At 46.8% G+C, this 26,135-nt stretch overlaps 1 protein-coding gene across 4 annotated transcripts in view; it reads left to right on the forward strand.

Moving 5' to 3' along the window:
* The window catches only part of CLPB (ClpB family mitochondrial disaggregase), a 116,234-nt gene that overhangs the window by 56,257 nt on the left and 33,842 nt on the right, over positions 1 to 26,135 (forward strand). For all 4 annotated transcript variants that reach the window (XM_061629162.1, XM_061629163.1, XM_061629160.1 and 1 more), the window contains exons 6-7: positions 5,518 to 5,615; positions 19,759 to 19,873. In XM_061629162.1, the coding sequence (XP_061485146.1) occupies positions 5,518 to 5,615; positions 19,759 to 19,873 (213 nt within the window). The remainder of the gene's footprint in view (positions 1 to 5,517; positions 5,616 to 19,758; positions 19,874 to 26,135) is intronic.

Genomic DNA, 26,135 nt, shown 5'->3' on the forward strand with positions numbered 1-26,135 from the left:
TCTTTTCGGCGCCAGATCAAGCCTTTCCTCTTCTCCCAGGCATTTTAGCATGTGTTTCAAATTGTTTTTATATTGTTTTAAATTTTAATATTGTGTTTTAAATTGTTTTTGAAATATGTATTTTAAATTGTATATTTGAACTGCCCAGAGAGCTTCGGCTACGAGGCAGTATACAAGTGAAATAAATAAATAAATAAATAAAATCTCTGTAATCTTTATGCCCAATCTCTATGTATGGATGTGAAAGTTGGACAGTGAAAAAAGCGGATAAGAGAAAAATCAACTCCTTTGAAATGTGGTGTCGGAGGAGAGCTTTGCGCATACCATGGACTGTGAAAAAGACAAATAATTGGGTGTTAGAACAAATTAAACTAGAACTGTCACTAGAAGCTAAAATGATGAAACGGAGGTTATCCTACTTTGGACACATCATGAGAAGACATGATTCACTAGGAAAAACGATAATGCTGGGGAAAAACAGCAGGGAGTAGAAAAAGAAGAAGGCCAAACAAGAGATGGATTGATTCCATAAAGGAAGCCACAGACCTGAACTTACAAGATCTGAACAGGGTGGTTCAGGACAGATGCTCCTGGAGGTTGCTGATTCATAGGGTCGCCATAAGTTGTGATCAACTTGAAGGCACATAACAACAACAATCTTTATGCCAGCCTTGTAGGGTGGATCAGTATTTTTACCTGCATTTTGCAGATCAGGTGTGGGGGTGGGTCCTGAGAGAGCAATTTGATGAGGCAAAATTTGAAGTGTGGATCTCTGAGTTTACAGCTCTGTAGCTTATACTACATAAGCATATTTGTAGAGTGCTCTAAGAGTGCTTTTCTCTAAGCCAGTTCAACAACATCTTGATGGCCACAGGTTCCCCATCTTGGTTCTAAGCTCAGCGGACCAAGCTTTTAAACCTCTGCTTGTCTTCTCTTGCCATGTTCATTATTAGAACTACAACTCTGTGAGCAGTGATGTAGTCTTCCAGGGTCTCCGGGGGGGAGTGTCTTAGACTACTTACTTTTTTGGGAGCAGGGTCCCAGCAGGGTCCGTATGTCTCCAGCATCCTATGAGCCAATCAGTATAAAAGGGGAGTATGTTAGCCACTGAGAAGAGTCTTCTAACATGATTTCTTGTCCTTTTCTGCTGATTGGAGCCAACAGAGTGACAGGAGTTGAGTCAAATACTGAGAAGCCCCATCTCAGAAGCTAACACTCCCCTTTCATGCTTATTGGCTCCTAGGGATGTCTGTTGTTGTGGGAGAAGGCATTAAGAAGGATCTCATTCACAACTCAGCGGCAAGTGAGGGGGTGTGGCTATGACTCTCATGAAGGGACCCTGGACTTCTGAATTTGCCACTACGCTACTGTCTGTGAGGGAGGCGCATCTAAAAATAAGGAAGCCCCCCTGCCGACAAAAAGGTGTGTGGGTGATAGAAGATGGGGAGGAAAGAGATCGAGGGTTGGTGAGCTGCCTGCTGTTATATTTCTTATTTAAAGACTAAATTATTATGAAATCTTATTATTATTATTACTGACCTAGATGGACCAATTAATCCGACTCACTGTGAGGCAGTTTCCTATGTTCCTATGCATCATCATCATCATCATCATCATCATAAATATGCCTTTACATAGGACCATAGGAAACTACCTTATACTGAGTCAGACTAGTTGGTCCATCTAGCTCAATACTGTCCACACTGGCTGGCAGCGTCTCTCAGCACTACCTGGAGATGCCACTGGGGATTGAACGTGAAGCCTTCTGCATGCAAGGCAGGTGCTCTGCCACTGAGCTGCAGCCATTTCTGCCCAAGGCAGCCGACAACAAAAATGTACAAGCGCAAAATAAAGACAAACAAAAGTCAGAAAGAATAACGACAACAGTTGCAAACTGGCGCAGATCACAAACCGGAAGACCACCTTAAAAACAGCAGGCTGCCAACAGAACTAGAGACCAGACTCCTGTCGAATGATGAGCTCACGGAACGCCCTGCCACAGTGTGTGGCAATGGGTTTCGAAAGGGATCAGACCAAAAACCAGGGAGGGTCAGGGCTAGTCACGGGTAGGCTAGTGTGGCTTCCATGCTGAGAGGCAGTATATCCAGCAGTAACAGATTCTGAGGACAAACCAACATTGTGGGGCGGGCAGGGAAGGGGCTGCTGCTGTGCCTTCGGATTGAGGCGCTGGGCTAAGTGGATCTTTTTGGTCCAGACCTGTCAGGGCCGTTCTTGTGTTTGTATGTTACCTTGTAAGACAAATGGGCTCTCCTCCAGCTCCCCCCCCCCCAGTTTTGTATAGGGGATTTGACAAAGTAGCATTGCAGCCGAGCCCCCACCGGTCGGCTACTCTGTCTCTCTTTTGCACATTTCGTTCCCCCCCCCCAGTAGCCCTGCAGTTATTAACAAACTAAAGCCATCCGGCAAAGTCGCGTACATCCATAATCGCTTCCCCGAGTCCCCTGTATTGACAGTTATCTGGAATCTGAAGGAATTCAAGACAAATGATTAAGAGGACAGAGTTAATAAAATTTGAAAAATTGAGACCCGTCAGTCCGCTAAACTTTTTTCAATACCACAGACAGAAACATATTTCCCCAATGAGTGACCTTACGCAGCTGCTCTGGTTCTGCGTTGCTGTGGTGGTGTGAGGAGTGAGCCAGCCTGCTATTTATCAAATATTATAAGCCAGGGCCTACTAATATGAGCAAAGTTGGTGGGGAGCAGGGGGGTGGAGGGCGGATGCCTTGCACAGCCTGGGGCGTTGCCCAGGTGTTGATTCTCTGCCAGAGACAGCTAGTGGGAGGTGACAAATTGCCTCCCATAAAGACTCTGAAAGGTTGGAGGCCGCTCAGCTGCCACGCAATAGCTAGCCAAGACCAGCGGACCAGCGTGGCTGCATTGAGTGGGTCCCTGCTCCTTGGGGCCAGCTGCCCCAGCGCTGTGGAGGGGCCGAGGTCAGGCCAGGGCTCTTAGGGAAGCCAGTGGCCACCTCTTCGATGGCTTCGCCAGAGGCCTGACACCAAGTTATTTATTAAAGCATAATATTTTATTGCCGTCGGTACCGGAGGTGAAGATCGACCGGTTGTACAAGTCTGGTTCTATCAATTATTGCAGCAATTAGTCAAGTCGTCAAAGCCATTAACAGGGGAATTAGACCAATATTGGTTAGCCGTTATTAATAGATCAACGGGAGGAAATTTAGGTCCTCTAAGATGAAGGCAGAGTTGGCCTCGAGGATGCTGTCTCTTGGAGGGGCCAGAGAAAACTTCCTCCTCCAGAAGGAGCGCAAAGTGTTGTGTCACAAAAAAGCTCTGGAAAAAATTGTGTTATATGTGGGTCACTGTCTCTTTAAAAGATATTGAGTGGCCAGGGCAGGCAGTATATAATCTCACCTGTTCCGATCATATTCTTTATTGGACGCGACAGTGCTCACAACAGAAATTACTCTGTGTCGGATGTTTATGGAGCACATTTTTCATTCTGTAAGCAAATATAGATCCCTTTATGCTGGATCTTGGAAATAGCTAATCTCTCTCTCTCTCTCTGTCTTTCTCTCCCTCCCTCCGTCCCTCCCTCCCTCTCAGATAAGACAGTGCTGACAATGCACTACACATTTAGCCAAGATAGCAAGCAGAGAGTTTTAAATGTGGTCTGGGGTTTAAAGTTTGCTCTGCAGACTCGGTGATGCTACAGTGGACACGAGTGCAGTCCCCTGGCCACCTGTTACTCTTCCCAAAGCCCATTTGGATGATGCAAACGGGAATCTGCCTTATACTGAGCCAGACCCTGGGTCAGCACTGGCCAGCAGCGGCTTTCCAGAGTTTCAGGAGGGGGGTCTCTCCCAGCCCTCCCTGGAGATGCTGCCAGATACTGAACCTGGGACCTTCTGGATGCAAAACAGATGCTCTGCCACAGAGCTATGGCCTTACACCAGGTTGGGCCTTGGTCTGTTGAGTCTGATCCTGCCTCTTCTGACTGGAGATGGCTCTTGGAGGTCTCTGCCAGCTTCCCTACCCGAGATCCTTTTAAATGGAGACCGAAGTTTTGAACTGCTTGAGGTTGAACCTGGGGCCCTCTGTGTGCAGCGCGCGAGCTCTGCCACTGAGCGACAGTTTTCTCTCCACTGTCCCTCCCTCCCCCAGTGTCTTAGCTGACAGTGTCTCTAAGGAAGAGCTGTCCCCTGCACCTTGCACGCGTGAGAACTAGGAACATGCTCTTTTAAATAAACAACACATATGTCTTTGTCATGTGGTGTGCATGGACTGCATGGTTTCTCATGGATGATGCTTGAGGAGGATGTAACAAAGACTGTCCTCTTCAACGGAAATAGTGGGGCTCCTTCGCCCCTTTCCTTCATTATCCAGTTCTCATCGCAAGGCAAGCCACTCCTTCCATTTTTGCATTTGTGGGCAAAAAACACGAGGACTGTTCCTGACATGATTGCACATGCACAGGACTGAAGCAGGCACGTTGCTGCTAACATTCAGTGCTAAGGGATCATTATGGCCATTTGGTCTGATAGGTGCAAATACACTCGGGCACACCTCTACCTGTTTCCCAAGCCCTGCGTTCTTCTTATTCATCACCATTGCCATCATTTATCAAGTGCCTAAAGTGTTGTGCCGGAATAAAAAAACTCAAGTCCCTCCCTGCAAGCTCAGTCTTTAAAAAAAGAGGGGGGAAGATAAAAGGAGGGGTGGTTGCAAGGAAAGGGGGAAACTTTGGACAATTTGGGAAAAGGTGTTTTATAAGAAAAAAAAAGTTAAAAGAATATAGCAAGCAACCTTGGCACAGGGAAAAAACGGAACCAAGCCAACCAAAAAACGGAAAGAGCACATCTAGGGGGAAATGCAAGAGAGAAAAGATGCATTTAAAAAAAAAATCTTAAAGTGAGACAAAAAAGGCCAGCTAAATATTTAAAGGGAAAGTGAATCCACACAAGAGGAGCCAGGAGAGAGTGCAGAGACGAGAAATAGCAGGGAAAAGTGGAGGCTTAAGAAAAAGACATGAGGGGTCTGTACGGAGAGACCAAAGGGTGGATAAGGGGCAGATCGCCCCCACCCTTTCTCTTCCTGTCACCATTCAGCATCATGTTGGACATTAGCAGCTCACAGCAGGGCAGTGCTGCAGTTGAGGCGGTGGACGAAAAGCACCACCGTGCCTAATTGGAGCCCAATGCAGGGAGTCCTGTAGGCCCTTGGCGGGGGTGGGGGGCGGACGGGTTGCTTTCCCGACGGTGTGTGCGTGCGGTGTTTTTCACTCCCTCTCACGTGGCTCCCATCCGTGCCGCAGCTTTCCCTCGCTGAGGCCCATTGTTCCTGGCGACGCCTCCCTTTTGCTGTGCCCTTTGACATCCATCCGTGCCGCCACTGGTGGCCCATTGTCCCTTTCTGACCCACGCCCTGCTCGGAGCCCAAGGTTAAAGAGGAGCCCAGGAAGAGCCTTCCAGGCTGTGAGCTGCCCGTCATCTGGTTCTGTCCCACATGTTGAGTTCCGCTTCTTCTTCCTTTTCAGGTGCCAACCCCCTGCAGAGGAATGAAATGGGGCACACAGCCATGGACTATGCCCGGGAGGGGGAAGTCATGAAGCTCCTGAAAGCTTCTGCGACAAAGGTGAGAGGATTCAAATATTCGGCTTCCACAAGTTTCTCTCTCTCCTCTTGTCTTTTTCACCCTGAAATCAGGACTCTGGGGCTGGAAGAGGTGCAGTCCCAGGCTCTTGGCCTCGGAGGGAATGTTGCAAATGGCCTCTGTGCCCTGCAGATGATCACATCATTTCCGGAGAATGGTTTCTGACATTATCTGCTGCCTTAATAAATCCCACCCAAAGCATTTCAGGCTGCCTCTGATTCATGTCTATGCAGCTGTTCTGCCCTTTGGAGAGACAGGCAGCAAATAAGGAGCCATGTTGCTCTACTGTGCCTCTAGACAAAAATACAGCAAAACAGAACTGTGTTTTCTGAAACCTGTGGGATTTGCAGATATTTGGGTGGGGGGCAATTCTCGGACGTAACGGGCCTGTCCATGCAGTTTGGATGCATCCATGTGACAGAGTCGTGGGGCCCCACTACGCTACTTTGGGCACAGACAGCTTGCAGGTTGCTACTTCGGGAGCTGCTGGCTGATTGCCACTGGCTGCAAATGGTGAAGGCGCACAGAGGTGCACCTGGTGGCAGCTTTCTGCCCGTTCACTCTGCTATGCTGCCTTGAGCAGAGAGGGGGAGAAAAATTCACTCTGTTATCATGCCAGCGCTCTCGCAGTTGGCCAGCAAGTTTATAGGTGAGGAGGGGAATGAGAGGAGGAGGGCATTTGTGCCATGGCAGAAAGGAATGGCACCAGTCTCCATGCACCTTAGAAGGCTTCAGAAGGGAGAGGATTGGTCTCAGAAGTCCTGAGCCTGGTCTTCTGCAGCTCTCTGGGCACTGGAGCCCTAGGCAAAAGGTTGGCCTTTCTTCTCCCTCCTCCTTCCTGGCCTCCTCTGTGCTAGCCCTGCTGCCAAGAGTTGAGCCTAGCTCCGTTCCAGCTGTGTCTGTGCCCCATTCCCATCCCAGACGTGGAAGGGCAGGCTCTTGCTCTCACCCTGACCGTAGAGGCTGCATCTCTCTTGGAGGTGGTCACCACACGAGGCAGCAGATTTCAGGGCTGGAGAAGAGGAGCTCATCTGAGGAGGTTCTGCAGAGCATGTGGCAACCCACGCCCACCAAGGGATATATACTGTTTGGAATGAGTTGTTGCCAGCAGGAAGCTGTTTAAAATTTTTATAAAGGAAGTGTCAGGAGTTACACACTTAAATCTCTATGAGGAGAAGGGAGAGAGAGAATATTGTGCTAACTTTAATGGGTCTCTGGAGTCTTCCTCCATCAAGCAAAGCTGCCCTTTAACTTACAAATGGTTAGGAAAGCATTTTCACTTTCCCTCTGCAAACTCTTTGGATGACGAGGAGAGATGCACAGATTTGTGTCTCGATGGGTGTTGCCGAAGGAAATGGCACCGGCTGCATAAAACCCAAATGCTCTTTAGGGCTGCTCAGTGATGAATGTGCAGCTGAGGGGGACGTGGTGGCAGAGGGCCCGCCAGTCCCGCTTCCCATCCCGCCGAGAGTCTTTGAGAATTTATTGCCCATTTTGATCACTGCTGGAGAATGAATTGGTGGCTCTATTAACGGGATAGACACATCCCATCAATTTTATTTACATATGCTGGTGACAAGAGCAACAAGGAATTTTCATATGTGAAATCAATTTGGTTTTAGGAAGGGTCTCCTCCTCGCTCACACCAAACGGATCTTACTCTGAGAAATAGCTGCATTAGTGATTGAAGCCATCTGGGCGAGGCTGGAGTGGACCAGTGACTAGCAGTGGGCCGATTTGGGGCACAGAACTGCCAGGAGAGGGCAAGTGCCTTCTTTCCCAGTGCCCACTACCACTGTAGGTGGGTGAGGCTGAAAGTTGTTGGCAGGCTTGCTGGCTGCCCTAGGAAGGCATAGGTATAGTGGGCTCCTACTGGGAGGAAGGGTGGATGGAGGGACGGACGGACGGACGGTCTCTGCGTGTTGTATTTGGCCCATAGTGGCCTTCCCTTGGTATAGACGGGGCTTGTGTTAGGGGCCAGTTTTGTTTAGAGGTGAACAGATTGTCCTAGAGCAGGGGTTCCCATGCTGTGCTCCATGGACCAGCAGTTGTCCGTGAACTTCATTGGGGTGATCTGTGCTGTGTCTTTGAAGAATGGCGGGAGCAGTAGCTGCTCTGTCCTTCTTAGAACCCAGTGGTCCAGTCCACCCAGACGGTAAGTGCGACAAACTGGAAGTGAGAGGGGAGGAGACAATCATAAGGAGTGGCGAAGATTAGCAGCACAAAAGATTGAGTGACAGGAAGAAAGAGGAGGCGACTTATTTATTTATTTACTTATTTATTTATTTGATTTATATCCCACCCTTCCTTCCATTCATTCATTGGCGATCACTCGTGGGTAAAGAGGGTCCATAAGTGACTGTGGAGGCCAATTCTGGATCCACACAGCCTCCCACAGTGAGGACATAGGTTTCCACATGGAAGATGAGGATTTGTTTGACGTGCCTTCTGCTTAGCTCGTTTGTCCCGTTCGCCCTGTAGTCATGCTTCTTCAAAGACTATAGCACCTTTGATAATATCCGACCTCCATTTGGGACATTCATGGGCCAAGGCTTCCCAATTCTCGATCTTCATGTTACATTTTTTTAGATTCGCTTTAAGAACATCTTTAAACCTCTTTTGGTGTCCACCGATACTCCGTTTTCCATCCTTAAGTTGGGAATAAAGTAGCTGCTTTGGAAGACGGTGATCCGGCATTCAAACAACATGGCTGGTCCAGCGAAGTTGATGTTGAAGGATCATTGTTTCAACATTGGTAGTCTTTCCTTCTTCCAAAACGCTAACATTAGTCCGTCTGTCTTCCCAAGTAATTTGCAGAATTTTCTGGAGGCAGCATTGGTGGAATCTTTCAAGAAGTTGGGAGTGGCGTTTTTAAATGGTCCATGTTTCACAGGCGTACTAAAGTCGGAGGTACAATAAGCATTTTGGTCTCCCTGCGAATATCCCGATCCTCGAACACTCTATGCTTACTAAATGTGCAAAGCATAATCTTGTTATTACAAACACACGCTTTTGCCAGAAAAATAAATTTAAAACACCATGGAAGCACCCTCGGTCAAAACACTGGCATTTCCTGGATTACGTAATTGTCCTTGCCAGAGATTGTTGTGATGTACTCCTCACTAGGGCCATGATGAGTGCTGATGACTGCTTGACAGATCACTGATTAATTCAATCCACTATGGCCATTAATATTGTTCCTCAACGTAGGCTCCAAGGAAGAAGACCAAGGCGTAAAATGAACATCCATGCCCTTCAAGATCCTATTAAGCGAGCCTGCTTTCAAACAACTCTCAAGGAACATCTACCGACAGAACTCCCTAAAAATGTTGAGGAACACTGGATTAAACTGAAGACTTCCATTCTTGCAGCATGTGAACAAACTATTGGATACCAAACTAAGAAACATCAGGATTGGTTTGATGAGAGTGATACTGAGATTGAACACATCATCGACAAGAAAAGGAAAGCCTTCCAGATATGGCAGAAAGACATTAACTGTGCTGCTAAGAAAAACATCTATGCCAGTGCAAAGGCTGAGGTCCAAAGAAGAACTAGAGAACTTAAGAACGCCTGGTGGATAAAGAAAGCTCAAGAAATCCAGCACTTTGCAGATGCTCACGATGCACGGGGCTTTTTTAATGCCACAAAGCCCATCTATGGACCAACAAATTACGGTACAAATCCCTTACGTTCAATGGATGGTACCAAACTTCTTAAGGATAAAGAGTCTGTTGCACTGCGTTGGAAAGAGCATTACCACGGCCTCCTTAATCATAACTCTATTGTGGCTGATGAGGTCTTCTCGCAAATTCCACAACAACAAACTAGAGACGAGCTTGCAGTATCCCCTAATTTGGATGAAATCAGTAAAGCCATCAATCAAATGAAGAACAACTAAGCTAGTGGACCTGATGGGATTCCTGCTGAAGTCTTTAAAGAAGGTGGGCCTGAACTTACACAACAACTTCATAAGCTCATTGAAAAAATCTGGATGACGGAGGAGATCCCGGAAGACTTTAGGGACGCCATAATTATCACCCTTTTTAAGAAGGGTGATAGAACAGATTGTGGGAACTATTGAGGTATTTCTCTTCTTGCTACCGCAGGTAAAATCCTTGCAAGGATCCTCGCAAATCGCCTCCTGCCGATCTCAGAGGATGTCCTCGCTGAATCTCAAAATGGTTTGCGCCCTTCCAGGGGGACAGTGGACATGATCTTCACTGCATGACAGCTTCAAGAAAAATGCCGGGAGCAGAACCAACCTTTATATATGGCGTTTATTGATCTGACTAAGGCCTTTGATACTGTGAGTCAAACTGTTCTCTGGACCATCCTTGGATGCCCTGATAAATTTGTGAATATTTTGCAACTCCTTCATGACAACATGACAGTGACAGTTTTGGATAACAATGGCTTTCAGAGCGATCCATTCAGAGTTGGATCAGGCTTAAAACAGGGTGTGTCATTGCTCCTACCTTATTTGCTATCTTCATTGCTATGATTCTACACCTTATTGAGGGGAAACTTCCCACTGGTGTAGAAATCATATATCGAACAGATGGAAAGCTTTTTAATCTCAGTAGGCGGAAAGCAAAAAGTAAGGTAATGTCAACCCCTTTCGTAGAACTTCAACTTGCTGATGATAATGTAGTCTCCGCGCATTCAGAGAAAGATCTTCAAACTATCCTAAATATCTTTGCAGAAGCATATGGAAAACTTGGGCTCTCCCTTAATATCAAAAAACCCAAAGTGCTTCATCGACAGGTGCGAACTAGTCCCTCTGTAGCACCATCAATCCAGTTTAATGGTGTGACGCTGGAGAATGTCGATCACTTTTCTTATCTTGGCAGCCATCTCTCTGTAAAAGCTGACATCGAAGCTGAAATTCAACATCGTCTGAGCTCTGCAAGAAGAGTGGGGAGGGTTCTATGGAATTCATAGTAAAACAGTAAAATATAATATGTAAGTAATAAAAGAGGCAATCAAAATGCAATTGAAACCTTGCAGCATCAGGCATGGTGCATTGCAATTCTACAGCAGGCAGGAAAAGCATGAAGTGGTCCACCAAGACCCTCAGAGATTTTCAAAGGTTTTGCTTGTAGTTTTCTTTGCTGTTTTGCAGGACGTGATGAGGATCCATGTTTGGATCTTGGTGTGCCCAATGAATAAGTTGCCCATGTGACATTTTGGGCAATCATGTTGCCAGAGATATTGCCCTTCCTTTGCAAGTGAGACAGGTTTCGTTCCTTAGGCGAGAAAGATGCGCTTGTAACTTGCTGCTGGCTGCATCACCCACTGGCTGACCTTAAGATCCAGTGACTTGAGTTCTAGATGCTGTCCTGAATTTTAACTTCCAAAGGAGCCTCCATGGTGGTTTGTTGCAGCAAAAGCAATGAAGAATTCTTTGGTGGCACTTGAAAAACTAACAGGTTTGCTGTGGCAGAAACTCCCATGGGCTAGAGGCTACTTCATCTGATGCATTAAGAATCTGAAGACAGTCCCTGTTGCAAAAGTAAAACCTGTTCTGTCCCAAATCATTCTTACCTTGAGCAGTGCTCGCTCGCTCTCTGCACAGGGCTGTTGATATGAAACGGGGCGCGGGTGGGGAACCTCCATCCCATACATCAGATGAGGCCAGGCTCTTTATCTGGCCTTGAGGACTCACCACCACCCCCAGCCACACCTCTCACTAGCCAGAATATGTCGTTGAAGCCTGATGATGCCTGTGCTTGAATGGATGGAGGCTAGAGAAGGGTGTGTGAATCTGTGTAGAAATTAGTCTGCCTATGGAAAATGGAAAAGGACTGCCTTGAAGCTGATCCCAACTTATGGCGACCCTACGAATAGGGTGTTCATGGTAAGCGGTATTCAAAGGGGGTTTCCCATTGCCTCCCTCTGAGGCTAGTCCTCCCCAGCTGGCTAGAGCCTGCTCTGCTTGCCACAGCTGCAGAAGCCAGCCCCTTCCTTGTCTGCCACTGCCAGCTGGGGGGCAACTCTGCTGCTTGCCCACGGCTGCACAGGTGGCAGGGCACGTAACCCCTGAGTCTCTCCCTGTGGGGGTGATCTTTAGCTGGCCCTTGACACCCAGGAGACACGAGCGGGGATTTGAACTCTCAGACTCTGGACTCCCAGCCAGGCTCTCCTCCCCACTGTGCTATACCAGCTGTTTTTCTTTTGGATAATTCATTCTAAATCAAGAATAAGTTGGGAACTGAAAAAGCAAGAAAGCTTGTATTTCTTTCCCAGACAATGAACAAGGAAGACAAAGGTGAAGAAGAAGAACACTGAGTTAACTTATAATCAACTTCTCCCACCCAATATTTTCTCTGGCCACTTTTGCCTCTGGCCCTGCCCACCACTGGTATGTGGCCCCCAGAAGGGAGTGAGGCCCCCGGGATTAAAAAAAACAAGTTCCCCCAGAGCAGTCATTCACCCTGACTGGAAAAAGAAGCCATGCTAAAGCGAGATAGACTGAGGTTAATAGCAGTCTGGAAATGGAACGTGCTCCCTAAGAGGCTGTATACAGAATCTCCTTTCTTGAAGCCTTTCATGAAAAGGCTGGATGGATACTTCTTTGGATTCGGCTATCCTGGAAGAGACACATTGGGCCCCTCCCTTAAGATTTTATTCCCTGAATGCCTGAGATGTTCTTTAAGAAGCAGTCTCCACTTTAATGCTAGCTGCAAGGATTGCATAATGTTTTCTAGAATTTCCTCCCCACCACCACCACCATTGTTAAAGGACGGTGGCCTCTGCTTTCCCAGATTCTTTGCAAAAAGGCTATTGCATATTTGCTCCTGATCTTTGAAGCCTCTTCTCTCTGCAGAGCTTCCTGTAAATGGAGCTGTGACTGGGAGGGGTGCCAGGGACTTTAATGAGCAATAAAGGGAAAAGAACACCATTTCCTGGCCTAGTAAGAGCCTGCTGTTGCTGTCTCAAGGTGTCTCCTGGCAAAATTAACGGAGCATGTCTGCAGTCATAATGCTTGGCCCAGCACTTGAGTAAACTCAGGGCCTTGACAGGACAGGTTGGCCCCACCTGTTGCACTGTGCCTAGGAAGCTGCCTTGTATCGTCTCGGACCTTCGTCTCGGTGTTCTCTACCTCAGGGATTAGGAACCTGCGGCCCTCCAGATATTGTTGGACTACAGTTCCCATCATCCCTCATCATGCTGGTTTGGCCTGAAGAGAGCCAGAGTCCAGCAACATCTGGGAGGCCACAAGTTCACCATGCCTGGCACTACATTGGCAGTGGCTTTCCAGATTTTTAGTCAGGTGTCTTTCCTTGCTGGGAATTGAACCGTGGGACCTTCCACGTGGAAGGCGTGTGCTCTGCCACTGAGCTACGACCTCTCCCTGGATTACCAGTGCCTTTCTTGGAGCAAAAAATGGCAGCAGCTTTACTTAAAGAGGCAGCAGTTAAGTCAGCTCCTCCCTTATCCCCAGTGATCCGAAGAACTACCTCTCTATTTCTGATTCGCCGTCAGAGTGGCTGGTGTCGGATCATTTTCAGGTGGTGATGTTGACTGCTTTCTTCAGGCTGGTTTTCCTGTTGGCCTTCAGGGTTGACGCTCCTCTTGTGGCCCTGCTTGAATATCTTTACCTAGAAGTGATAAGGACATAAAAAGAGTTCTGCAACTGGATCAGGTCACAGGGGGCCTATAATACACCAACAGTCCTGTCCTCAGAGTGGCCAACCAGATGCCCCAGTGGGAAGCCCGAAAGCAGGACCGGAGCACAACAGCAGCTTTCTCCCCACTTGCAGTTCCCAGGAGCAGGCCAGAGGCACACTCCCTCCAAGTAGTCAGCGGGAGTGTGCAACCTGTGAGTTGCGGTTGACCTCCCAGCAGTTTTATATTATGTTATGTTACATCAGCTGGTATAGCACAGTGGGGAAGAGAGCCTGGCTGGGAGTCCAGAGTCTGTGAGTTCACATCCCCGCTCGTGTCTCCTGGGTGTCAAGGGCCAGCTAAAGATCACCCCCACAGTGAGTGTGAGTGGCTCAGGGGTGACGTGCCCTGCCACCTGTGCAGCTGTGGGCAAGCGGCAGAGTCCCAAGGAGCCCAGTGGCCCCCCAGCTGGCAGTTGCGGACAAGGAAGGGGCTGGCTCGTGCAGCTGTGGCAAGCTGAGCAGGCCCTGGCCAGCTGGGGAGGACTAGCCTCAGAGGGAGGCAACGGTGAACCCCCACTGAATACCGCTTACCATGAAATCCCTATTCACAGGGTAGCCATAAGTCAGGATCGACTTGAAAGCAGGCCATTTCCATGTTATGTTACAGTTTATTTCTATGCTGCCTTTTGGCCAAAAAGGCCCTCAAGGCGGCTCACAATAAAATATAAACACAAATAAAAAATACACATCAGAAAAGAACAATACAGTTTACAAAAGCAACGTGAACATCTTTCAATAATGATACAATAACAGTCAGCACTTTCCTAACGTTTTGACGATGTCTGTTAGTTCTCACATCGTTGCATTGACATCAGAGCGTGGTGCCATTGGAGTGTCCTGCTGGTGCCGCACCTGCCAGTCCTGGTGCAGGAAGGGGAAGAGGAGCAGCCCCAGCTTTTTGCCAACATAGACGGTGTCCACGACAACATAGTACTTCAGCTGGGTCACTGGGATGAAGCCATCGATGTTCCGGCCCACAATCTCCTTGCCCTGGCTGGCCAGGTTGCTCCCGTCGGCCACCGCAAAGGTGGAGGCAACGGGCTCAGAGAGGACGATGGCAGAGGCCCACTCGGCGTAGGTGGGTCTGCCCACGGGGGAGGCCTCAGCACCGGAGCTCATATCATCGAAGAGCCGGGGCAGGTCCACCATCGTGGCCGGGCTGGATGACAAGAGGCCCAGCGGGGAGGGCAGCAATGAGGAAGACACGGAAGATGAGGAAGAAGTGGAAGACACGGTGGCGGAGGTGGGTGGGCAGTGCTTGGTGACTTCAGGGCTTTCAAAAGTAAGGATGGAATGGCTGTGCTAGATACCACCAGTCACCTAGTCTCCCTGGGGCGCTCCAATAGGCTTGGGGGCTCATGCCATTCCTTTGACGTGGTGGATCTCCTACCTATTATTATTTATTAAGAATATTTTATAATTCACTAAACATTACAAAATGCCATGAACGGAGAAAGCAGTTGTAAAAAAGAAACCGGATACTGCCAATGAGTGAGCTCATCTTTCTGGGACAGCCTGTAAAATATATTCCACAGGCTCCCATGAGATGTGCCGTGCAGCATTCTGCAAGGATCTTGCAAGAATACCAGTTATAGGAAACCACAGCAGGGGAGGGTGCTGTTGCGCTGAGGTCCTGCTTGCAGGGGTTCCCATAATGGGCTTCTGGTTGGCCACTGTGCAAAGAGGACTAGATGCTTCTGAAGTCAATTCAAGGTGCTAGCGATGACCTTAAGAGTGAAGAACCATATGAGACAGAGAGAGAGAAAGACCGTGAAATCTTCTCAGTTATAGTACCAAAATTATGGAACTGTCTCTCCGGGGAGGCTTGACATTACTAAAGCTACATCTGCACCTTACATTGCAAGCAGCATTATATCACTTTAAACAGTTATGGCTTCCTCCCACCCAAAGAATCCTGGGAACTGTAGTTTGTGAAGGGTACTGAGAGTTGTTAGATTTCCCTCACAGAGCTACAGTTCCCAGAGTTCCTGGGGAAGAGGGATTGATTGTTAAATCAAATTGGGAGTTGTAGCACTATGAGTGGAATAAGGGTCTCCTAACAACTCTCAGCACCCTAAACAAACTGTAGTTCCCAGGATCCTTTTGGGAAAGCTATTACAATTTAAAGTGGAATAATAGTGCTCTAAATGTATAGTACCTTCACGTAGGTTGGTTATTAAGACATCCTTATTTTGCCAGGCCATTGGTGTCTGGCCTTGGGAAGGAGGAAAGCGCATTGGGCTGCTCTTTTGTACATTTGTGGCTGCTCTACAGTGAACCTGTAAAATAGGGTTGCCAGGTTCAGTCCCTAAGACTGATCCTGCATCTTTAGGAGAAGAGAAAGTCAGCCAAGTGCAGGTGTTCTTGCAACTCTGTAATGGGGAAAACCACAAGGTGGAATTCTCCCTTCCCCCTGCACAACTTTTAAAGATACAGAAGACCTCTTGGAGGCCGGGATTAGGACTGGGGTCCTACAACTGAGTTGCTGTTTTTAACATGCTATTTCATGTGTGTTTTATTGTTTAGTTTGTTCGCCTTGAGTGGAGAAGAGGCGTGCCAGTAATTAAATAAATAACAGCCCAACCCTAGACAGGTTTACTTATGAGTAAGGCACATTCGGACTTACTCCCAGATAAATGTGCATAGGTCTGCAGCAGGTGTTGAGTGTTCTGGCTGCCACCACAATATCATGCAGCAGTGAGTTCCACAGGTTGATTAAGCATTTTGCAAAGAAGCTTAACCTGCTAGTCTACCTATCAGTTTCTGATTTTAAAAGAGAGAGAGAGCCTGATCCCTAAGGGTCTAATTTTTTAAACAAAATGTCTTGCACTCCAACAGGCCCATTGAAAGGAACGGAAGTTTTCTTACCGGGAGAGACCTTCTCGATTTTTGCCCACTCTTGAGCTTGTATGTAGCCCCTGCCCCACAGTCTGCCTGTCAGTCATATCTGATCATCTGTATTATGGCAGAGCTGTTTTTATGTATTATTTTCTTTTCAAAACGTAAAGAAAAAGAAAGAACAGGCAGGAGAAAAACGAATTGGCCTATATATTTAGAAAGACATAGATGTATAGATGGGGCTGCCATAGTTGGAGGCTGGTGATATATACAGAGCCTGGGGGAGCGGCGACACCATTGGCGCTCTGGACTCAGCCTAGCAAGTGCCGTCCCACTGGGATCCACCAGGAAGTTATTGCTCCGTATTGAAGCATCAGGACTGATGGGGTGTCGCGGTTACATGGTAGACGGATAACAGCAGCCAAAATTGGATTGGTTGCTATTTATTTTTTTTAACTTCTGTCAAGGTCACTACTGTAATGGGAAAACACCAGAAAACTGGCCGATGGATTGTGCTGGAGGTTTCATGGCTGGAAGGGCTCTGGGAGTGGGGTTGCTTCCATGGCAAGGGACAGTGTTGGCTGTGTGCCAAGTAGGGAGGATTTCCTTGTTGGATCAGGCCCAAGAGGGTGGTCTAGTTGGCCCAACCAGCGTTCTCTCTCCTGCCCCCCCTCCCCAGTGGCCAGCCAGAAAGCATGAAACTGCCAGCTCTTTTTCTGTTCCTTCTTGCCAGCATCTTTTATTCCAGTAGTCTTCAGTGCTTTCAGCCCTGGGACCCACCTTTAGCCCGACATGCATTTTGGGACCCACTTTTTAATTTTTTACCCTATATTTGTATGGTGGTAACGCTGCTGTTGTACCCGCCTTCAGTCAGGCCATGACTTGCTAGTGGCTCCCAACCCACCAGTTGGAGATGAAGGTTTTATTCTGAGATATGCCTCCTAATTTCCAGGCATGTGTTTTTCTTAAAAACAAGATGTTTTGTGGGAGAAAATGAATGTCATTAATATGCAAGAAATAGGATCCCGTCCACACTCGGAGTCACTTAGTTTGAATGCCGCTTGTTTACATCCATGTACTAAAATGGTCTCCTGGAGAGGAATACCCAAAGACTAGCTCATAGAAGTTTGGGGTGGTTTGTCGGTTTCCCAGCCTCACCCCCTATCCTGAAGCAGGAGGGTCATCTTATTCTTTAGTTGTGGCCCCCACTCTGTGGAATTCCCTCCCAAATGATCTCCGCCACACCCCCACTATGATGAGCTTCCACCGGGCCTTGAAGACCTGGCTTTTCAGGCAGGCTTTTGGGGAGGGTTAGGTTTTATGATTATTAGTTGAGATTTTACAGTTTTAATGTATTTGTATGCTTTTCTTCTGTACGTCGCCCAGAAATTTAATAAATAAATAAATAGTTGTTTGCTTACGAAAGCTTTTCTTGCAAACCCCCAAAGAATGAGATCCCGTCGTCTCCCCAAGCCATTGGTTTCAGTGCTAAAATGCCCAAGCATTCTCAGCCATCTCAGCTGTGGAGTATAGTGTCTCCTGCACAGCTTATTGTCTGGTCACAAAATTGTTTCGCTCCCTTGTATTTTCAGAAAGCCAGATAGGGGTTGCTGCAGCTGTACAAACGAAGCTTAAATTGTGGTGATTTGGAACATGGCACAGAAAGTGAGGAGATACCCATTCTGTAAATCCCAAGAGATGCCGTTGGAGAGAGATATTGGCACCCAGTTTGGGTGAAGAGGTTTAAATCTCCATTACGATAATAATCCATGACGGTGTTAGGAATGAAAAAGCAACCAGCTGCATTTTGTGTGTGTGTTTATAATTGTTTTATTTACATAGATGCGTAAAAATACATGATGCCATATACAGCTAAAATAAAAAAATGAAGTCAAAAGATCCAAAAGATATGTATACCTCTTTTGAGCTAAGCTCATATTACAAAAATACATTTTTATCATGATTGAGCTCTGTGGGATTCCAGCCATTATGAAATTACTGTTTTGTTGTTTATTGATATATTTGTTCAGGTAAGTGCGGGTTGCAGACTTGCAGTCATTCACTCCCAGTTCTAACTTACATGTGCCCAGTCACCTATTACCTGTCTCTTCCCAGGGCCCACCAGAGCAGTCGAAGAGGTGCACCTGGCTGAACCTGCTCTGGAAGAGAGGTCCCCTGTTTCCGCCTCCTGGGTGCTGATTTTTATCTCCAACTGTCCTCATCCGACCACTGCCTTTTAGATTTAACCCTTTCTTTGTCTCCAACTTTTCCAAGTTCCTAAAATGAGATTTTCCTGGTTTTGCACTACTCAGCCTCATTTTCTGGGGAAGTATTTTAGGGACAACCAGATTATCTTCAGTCTTTTACTGCAGCAATATTCTGGGCATCAGCTTGTGTTTGTCAAGAGAGCTCATTGGCAGTGTGTTCTCTGGGTGAACATGCACGCATTCAAACACACATTTGCAAGGAACAAAATGGCTGCCCTTAAGCTAAGTATATAGAATTTGTCATATGTGAATATTATTATATTTAAGATAAATAGAAAGCTGAAATTGCTACATGGGCTGTCTCCAAACATCATTTTTGTACTTAAGAGCCATCCAAATCAAGGCTCTGATGATTTAAAAGCCTTAAGTCAGATTCCAATTTACACACAGACATCAAATTCCACCCTTTTTCTCTTTCAGCCTTTAGTGTGGTAGCACCTACCCTGTGGAATTCCCTCCCCTTAAATATTAGGCAGGCGTCATCTCTGTTATCTTTTTGGCGCCTATTGAAGACCTTCCTCTTTCAACAAGCCTTTTAAGTGGAGACCTATCCCAGTTTGCATCTGTGTTGGAATTGCTTATGTTTTTTTAAAAAACATTTTCCCCCAAACAATATGTTTTTAACCCTTTTTATTTAAAATGTCTTTAAAGCTTTTTAAAAGAATGTTTTTAAAGTTGTTTTGTTTTAATGTATTTTAAGCTCTTTTTATGATGTTTTAAAGTGTTTTTAGTCCTTTTGTTTGCTGCCCTGGGCTCCTGCTGGGAAGAAGGGTGGGATATAAATTAAATAATAAATAAAATACCACTTTTCTACATTCCTTGGAATAGACACTGCTGACCTTTGCCTCTCCCCACCACCACCACTTTTTTTCAGAAATTAGGCACGTTGGGCTGGGCATTTTCTGTCACCACACCCAACCTTTGGAGCTCTCTCTCACTCCCCCCAGGATGTTCATCTGTCCCCCTCCCTCCTGGCTTTTTGCTGCACGGTAAAAACTTCCCTGCTTTGGACGATCCATGGCAGTTCGGTTTTCTTTTATCTTGTTCCTGTTGGTTCATTTTTGTGGCCTTTCTCTGCTGCTGTGGATACACTTCTGATTAATTTCATTGCATATTCCTTTTATGTCTGTAACTGCTTTGGACATTCAGCATGGACAGAAAAGTGGGATGTAAATTTTTCAAATTAAATAAAGAAAAAACAATACATTATTAATATATCCATCTAACCTTGCTGCAGGTCATAAAGAGCCGTGTCCAATGGCCATTCCTTTTTGGTGCGGATGTTTGGATATCTTTTTAAGAGGGCTAATGCTAAATATTGATAGTGCCACCTTTGCCTTTCCACAGTTTCAGGAAGAGCAGCACAAGAGGGAAATAGAGGAACGTCGACGGTTTCCACTGGAGCAGAGACTCCGAGAACATATCATTGGTCAGGAGAGTGCCATAGCAACTGTGGGAGCTGGTAAGATCAGGGGCTCTTATTGGATTAGCCCTTCTGCTCTGCAGTCCTTCAGAGAAGCTAAAGGAGAAGTGTGAATGTGCACATGTGCATGTATATAATAGAGGTGTTAGGTCATCATTTTGTTTATCATCATCATCGTCATTTATTACCCGCCCTTTACCCAAAGGACCTGGAGGGTTGCAACAATTTTAAAATACAACATTAAAAATAATTTAAAACCAACTTGAAATCCCCAAATAGGGTGTGTTGTAAAAATATATGTCTCAGGTGTCGAAGGCCAGGGTGAAGAGGTGCGTCTTCAGCAGTTGCCTAAAACTGTACAGCGAAGTTACCAGATGCACCTCAGTGGTGAAGGAGTTCCACAACTTAGGGGCCACCACAGAGAATACCACACACACACCCGAGTTCCGAGGGTGGTGGAACTACCGAAAGGGGATTCCCCTCTGCTGATCTCAACACCTGAGAGGGTGTGTAGGGAAGGAGGTGGTCTCTCAGACATTTGGGACCCAAGTCATTTAGGGCTTTAAACTGAGCCCGGAAACGGACTGGCAACCAGGTTGTCTGAGATCTAAAGGGAACCCCAGCCAGTGATTCGGCAGCTACATTTTGGACCAGTTTCCAAGTCATGGTTGTAAGGAGAGAGTGTGAGTGTGTTGAATCGTGGCGCTTGAAGGAGGGGAGGCGTATCTTCAGGTTAGTTTTTTGTGTAGTGTGGATGTGAATAATTTTGGTGACTTTATTGAGGTGGGTGTTTCTTATTGTGATGTGATGTTGATGACTATATACTGTAATTATGTTATAATTTGTTGTATCTTGATGTGTTTTGATGGTTTTTATATGATTTGCTTTTGTGGTTCTTAGTTGTTTTACTTATGTAAATTGTTCAGAAATGTTTAATTATGTTATTTAAAATGTGGAATTAATAGTAATAGAAATAGTAACATTGGTTGGTTTTAAACATTGATTTATGTTGTATTTCTCATATTGATTCTTTTTGTTAGGGTATGTAAACCCCTTATAGATTTCTGTTGAAATATAAGCAATATATAAATCAAATAAATAAATACAGTTTAAGATTACATAGGACTACCTTGCCATAGAGAGCCAGTGTGGTGTAGTGGTTAAGGTGTTGGACTAGGACCTGGGAGACCAGGGTTCGAATCCCCACACAGCCATGAAGCTCGCTGAATGACCTTGGGCCAGCCACTGCCTCTCAGCCTCCGAGGGAGGCAATGGTAAACCCCCTCTGAATACCGCTTCCCATGAAGACCCTCTTCATAGGGTTGCATATGTCAGAATCGACTTGAAGGCAGTCCATTTCCATTTCACCTTGCCATAGGATCATGTGGTTGGCTCGTATTCTGTTGCAACCCTTTAATCTTACTTTGGAATTGCATTAATATAGAGTGCATCCCACCCTACTGATGAGAACAGGGTCTGGGTTACTTATTATTTATTAAATTTATATCCCACCCTTTCTCCCAGAAGGAGCACTGGGTTATGAGATATAGGATTGTACATTGTGTATTTCAGTGGTCCTATACTGCATAGATTTCAAGAGAAAGGGCTCTTTCTCCTTGATATGCTAGTTTTCTGTGTGCAGGGCTTGGCTTGGCTTGGCTTGGCTGTAGGGAGGAACATTCAGTCATATAGACCTCCCACTTCCAGTCTTAAGGGATATGACCAAACACAGATACCACCTTATTCTAGACAGTGTTTCTCAACCGGTGTGCCTCCAGATGTTGTTGGACCACAGTTCCCATCAGCCTCAGCCAGCATTGCCAATGGTCAGGAAAGATGGGAATTGTGGTCCAACAACATCTGGAGGCACACTGGTTGAGAAACACTGTTCTAGACCTTGGTAATTTTGAGGGATGCTACAGGAACTACCACCCAGTTAGGATAATGGACCTTGAGGTGGACAGTTGCACTGCATTTGGGAGAGTGAGGGTGTAATTCCAGGAGCCAGTTCCCACATGTTTTTTCTTTGTGGATAGAATGCATCCTAGGAGAATAATCCATCATGTAAGAATTCAGAATTCATCTGCACTTCCTTGGCAGCATCCATGAGCAAAAGATTAGATTCTTGCCTTCTCCTGCTCACAAAACTCACTTATAAAATGCACATGGGTGTCAGTTTTGCATTCCAGTGCAACATTTCTTACACTCTGTCTTCCATGAAGGAGAAACATTATCTCAGGACTGGCTCTCAGGACACATGGTGGAGTCACAAACAAATTCAAAGTGGCTTCTCGGTGTGTACTCAGTGCATGCCCATCCCTGGGACCCCCCAGTGGGTGCTTTGTGGGACCTAGAGTAAGACTCTCCTATCCAAGCTAACACTATATATATCCTGGAGCTTGGTGTAGGAGTCATATTCCCTCGTCTGAAACAGAATGATCTTTGAAACTTGGGGCTGTGCTAGGAGCCTTTAAAACCATTGAACAGCTTCAGCATCTTGGAATGTATCTCTTTGCTCTTTCTCAGAGTCCATTGTGTAGTAAATAACGAATATTAAAACTCTTTGTCAGCCTCCTGTTACTGAAATCTCCCCCTGTTGTGTTCACGAGACCATTAAGAGCGATAAATGGAAGGAAGGGGATGCGGATTGTTTCTGCTTTTGCCTCCTTTGTTGTTGTTGTTGTTGTTGTTATAGTAGCCAAAGGCCGTGTTGAGGATCCCCCAGAAGAGAGAGAAGCCAGCCCTGAGCACATCATAACGGGTGCTTGATTCCTCTACTTGAGTCAGGGCCAGTTCAGATGGTACCACGGTGTGCTCCCTTGCGTGAGCCATCCTCAGAGCCATACAAAGGCCTTTTTTGCCTGCTAGTGGTGCAAGACTGGAGGAGGGAACTTGAGTAAAAAGCAGGCCAGTATTTTTGTTGCCTGAAATCTCTGCTCCCAGAAACTGGTACCTCCCAGATGCTTTGGACTACAACACCCATGATGGCAGTTGTAGTTCAAAGCATCCGAGGGGAACCAGTCTGGAGACAGCTCAATGTCTATGAGAGCGAGCTGAGATGACATGTCAGCTGGTTCTTGTGACATTTGTGAGGACAGGGTGCAGAGAGCAAAGGGAAGGCTGAAATGTTTTGTTGACCTTGGAAGAAATAATAGTCGCAAGTATAGCTACCTGTATTCCTAACAGTATTGGCGTTCTGGGGTTATTTGTTGTTATTTGGGCAGGTGGGGACAAGCTCTGTGCCCGTCTTGAAAGTAAGCTTGAAAATAAATGGGACAGTGCTTATGAACTCCCAAAAGCCTGAAAGGAACTAAGCCAGACTCTTCTTGGCCAGGGGATAACGTTTCTATATCCTCTGTATCGATTTACATTTCCCCACGGCTGGGAGCAGAAAAATGCAATTAGGAAAAACCAACTGTGATGTGCAAATCTGATGAATTTGCATAATTCATAATGATTATATTCTTGATGTGTGAAATGCCTGAGTCATCCTAGGTGCTGTACAATGATCCAATCAAAGATCTTTTGCCTGCAGGCAGAAATAATGCAAGAGCTGGCGTTTCTTGGTGTAAGATTTGCATTTGAGGGCAGGAGATGGTGGAGTGCTTACAGATCTGGTAATTGAGACAATTTGTGGCTTGCATTTGGACTCTGGCTGGCTTGCAGGTAGCAGAGGAGAATCCTGAATGGTGCTGGTGGGACACCGGTGAGTAATAGGCCTGTAAGTTGCAAGTGGGACCCCATGGGCAGGGGGAAAGGAGCATGAAAAGTGGGAAAGACCTCTTAAGCTACTTCTGACCTTTGATCTGATAGTTCCTCCTCCTTTTAAAGCATCTCTTTCCCAGCATAAGGGCTAGAAACATACTTTTTAAACAAAAGCTAATAAGAGCTTGAGTTCTCTGGCTCTGCTATAAAGTAAGATCACTACACATCGTTTCCAAGAAGGGGTTGGTGAGGCTCACCCCTGCAAACACACCACATGCCCGCCCTGGTCAGAAAAAGGCTGTGCCTGAAGGCAGCAGCGGGGGCTAATTAGGAAGCTTTGATTAATGGGCAGGGCCCCTCCCTGACACAGGTGGTGATGATGATGAGGCAGATGAGAGCAGCTGCCTTCATGGAACTTCCCTTTATTGAATTAGGAAGGACCAGGCACTCTGCCTCTGCTGCCTCGGAAGGTCACTCTGGGAAGGAAAGGGTTGCCCGTGCTTTTGCTGCTGACTGCTCCGAGGGCCCCATCTTGCTAAGCTTAGAGAGTGGGAGGGGGTGTTCTTGACACCTCCCATTACAGTTCATCTGTCTCTCTGGGTAGCCCTTGCCAATCTTTCAAGCCAAATGCAGGGCACACTTGGCATCTCTCTATGAAAGCCCCCCCATGCTCCAGATCTAAATGCTGCACCAGTGTGCCCCATCCCATGCCAGTGCATGTTGGTGTGTGGGGAGAGAGAGGAGTGTCGGGGAGCAACCCTTAATTTATTTGCAAGCTTGTTACTTCCTGTTGCTCCCTGCCAGGGCACTAGATGACTTGCAGCTGCCAAGCAAGCTATTGTCTTCAAGTCCCAGGCTGTGGTCTGAAGGCACATGTGGCCATCTCCCTGCTGAAGCTAAGCAGGGTCAGGTCTGGTCAGTGCCTGGATGGGAGACCGCCTGGGAACCGTATGGAAGCTGCCTTGGGTTTCTCTCATGAAAAGAAAGGTGGGGTAGAAATGGAATAAATAAATACATAAGTTCTTTGACATCCATTTGGGGATAGCCCTGATGCTTGCTTGCTTTCCTTCCGTGAGCACTGGGACCCAGTTTGGGAAGCCTGATCTGAGGTGTGCAGCTCATGTTCAATCCGCTGCCTTTCATTCTTCCGTTGCTTTGTTCCTCCTGCCAAAGATGGCATGTCCCTTGGGGGTGCTCCTGGATAAATCTTTGTCATCAGAGGCCCAAGTGACCTTGGTGGCTAGGAGTGCCTTTTACCAGCTTCATCTGGTTCTCCAGCTACGGGCCATAGCTGGATCGGGATAATTTGGCCGCTGTAGTCCATGAATTTGTAGCCTCAAGACTGGATTACTGCAATCTGCGGCTGCCTTTAGGTTTGGTCTGGAAGCACCAGCTGGTGCAGAATGCAATGACTAGGTTGCTGATGGGGGCAGATTGCCAACACCATGCGACATCTCTGCTAAAACGTCTGCACTGGCTGCCTGTATACTATCGGGCCAGGTTCAAGGTTCTTGTGTTGATATACAAAGCCCTGAACAACTTGGGTCCATGTTTCCGTAAGGACCACGTGAGCCCTTACATCCCAGCTCAATCACTGAGATCACCCGGAAGAGTGCTGTTAGTGGTCCCCTGTGTTACAGAGGCCCAGTTGGCCTTCAAGCAGAAGATGGGCACTGAGTGTTGCTAGCCCCACGTGGTGGAACACTCTTCCAGCAGAGATTTGGCAGGCATACTCGCTTTTGCCTCTTGAAGACTTCTTTTATGCTGCCAGGCTGTTTAAAATGTCTCTTGAGTAGCCGGTCCTTTTGATGATTGTTTCATATTGCTTTCCATTGTTTTTGTGTTGCTGCACATCCCCCTGATGCTTTGTGAGAAGGCGATATATAAATACTTTTGTAAAGAAATCAGGTGGCTCAGGCCAACAACTGCCTTTGCTGCCTTTTTTGGTAGAGAGCAAGCATAAAGGCCTTTTGTGGAGAAAGACTGGCTGGACTGTTTTGGAGGCAAAATCAAGGGGATGTCCCAGAAGCATAGAGCGGACCATGCTAACCTCTCCTTTAGCAACTCCCGGGGCTGATTCCTAGGAAGATCCTGTACCAACCTCCTCCAGCCAACAGCTGTGCTGGCTGAGGTTGATGGGAGCTTTATTTATTTTATTTTATTTTTATTTATTAAATTTATATACCGCCCGACTAGCAATAGCTCTCTGGGCGGTGAACAAAACATCTGGAGGGCACCAGGTTGGTAAGGACTTCCTTATATCTTCTGTGTCATTGGCCAGCCATAGACTTGTGAGAGTTCCTTCTTTCACATAAATGGCCACTTAACTTGATGTGCAAGCCCCATTTAACGTGCAAGCCACGATCTGAACAGGTGGAGCCTACAGGGGCTATGTTTGGCCTGCACCCATCATCTTGAGAAGAGCACAGCTGGATCAGTCCAAAGATCTTGCCCCCTTCTGCTTCTGACGGTGGCCTGCTTGATGCTTCTGGGAGCCCATAGGCAGGGCATGAGGATGGCAGGCATCCCCCATTGTTTCCCTGCAGCCTCTGTACTCAGAGGTATACTGCCTCTGGAGCTGGAAGCTTTAATTGGC

This window comes from Rhineura floridana, chromosome 5 (genome assembly GCF_030035675.1).
Source record: "Rhineura floridana isolate rRhiFlo1 chromosome 5, rRhiFlo1.hap2, whole genome shotgun sequence".
Lineage (NCBI taxonomy): Eukaryota > Metazoa > Chordata > Lepidosauria > Squamata > Rhineuridae > Rhineura > Rhineura floridana.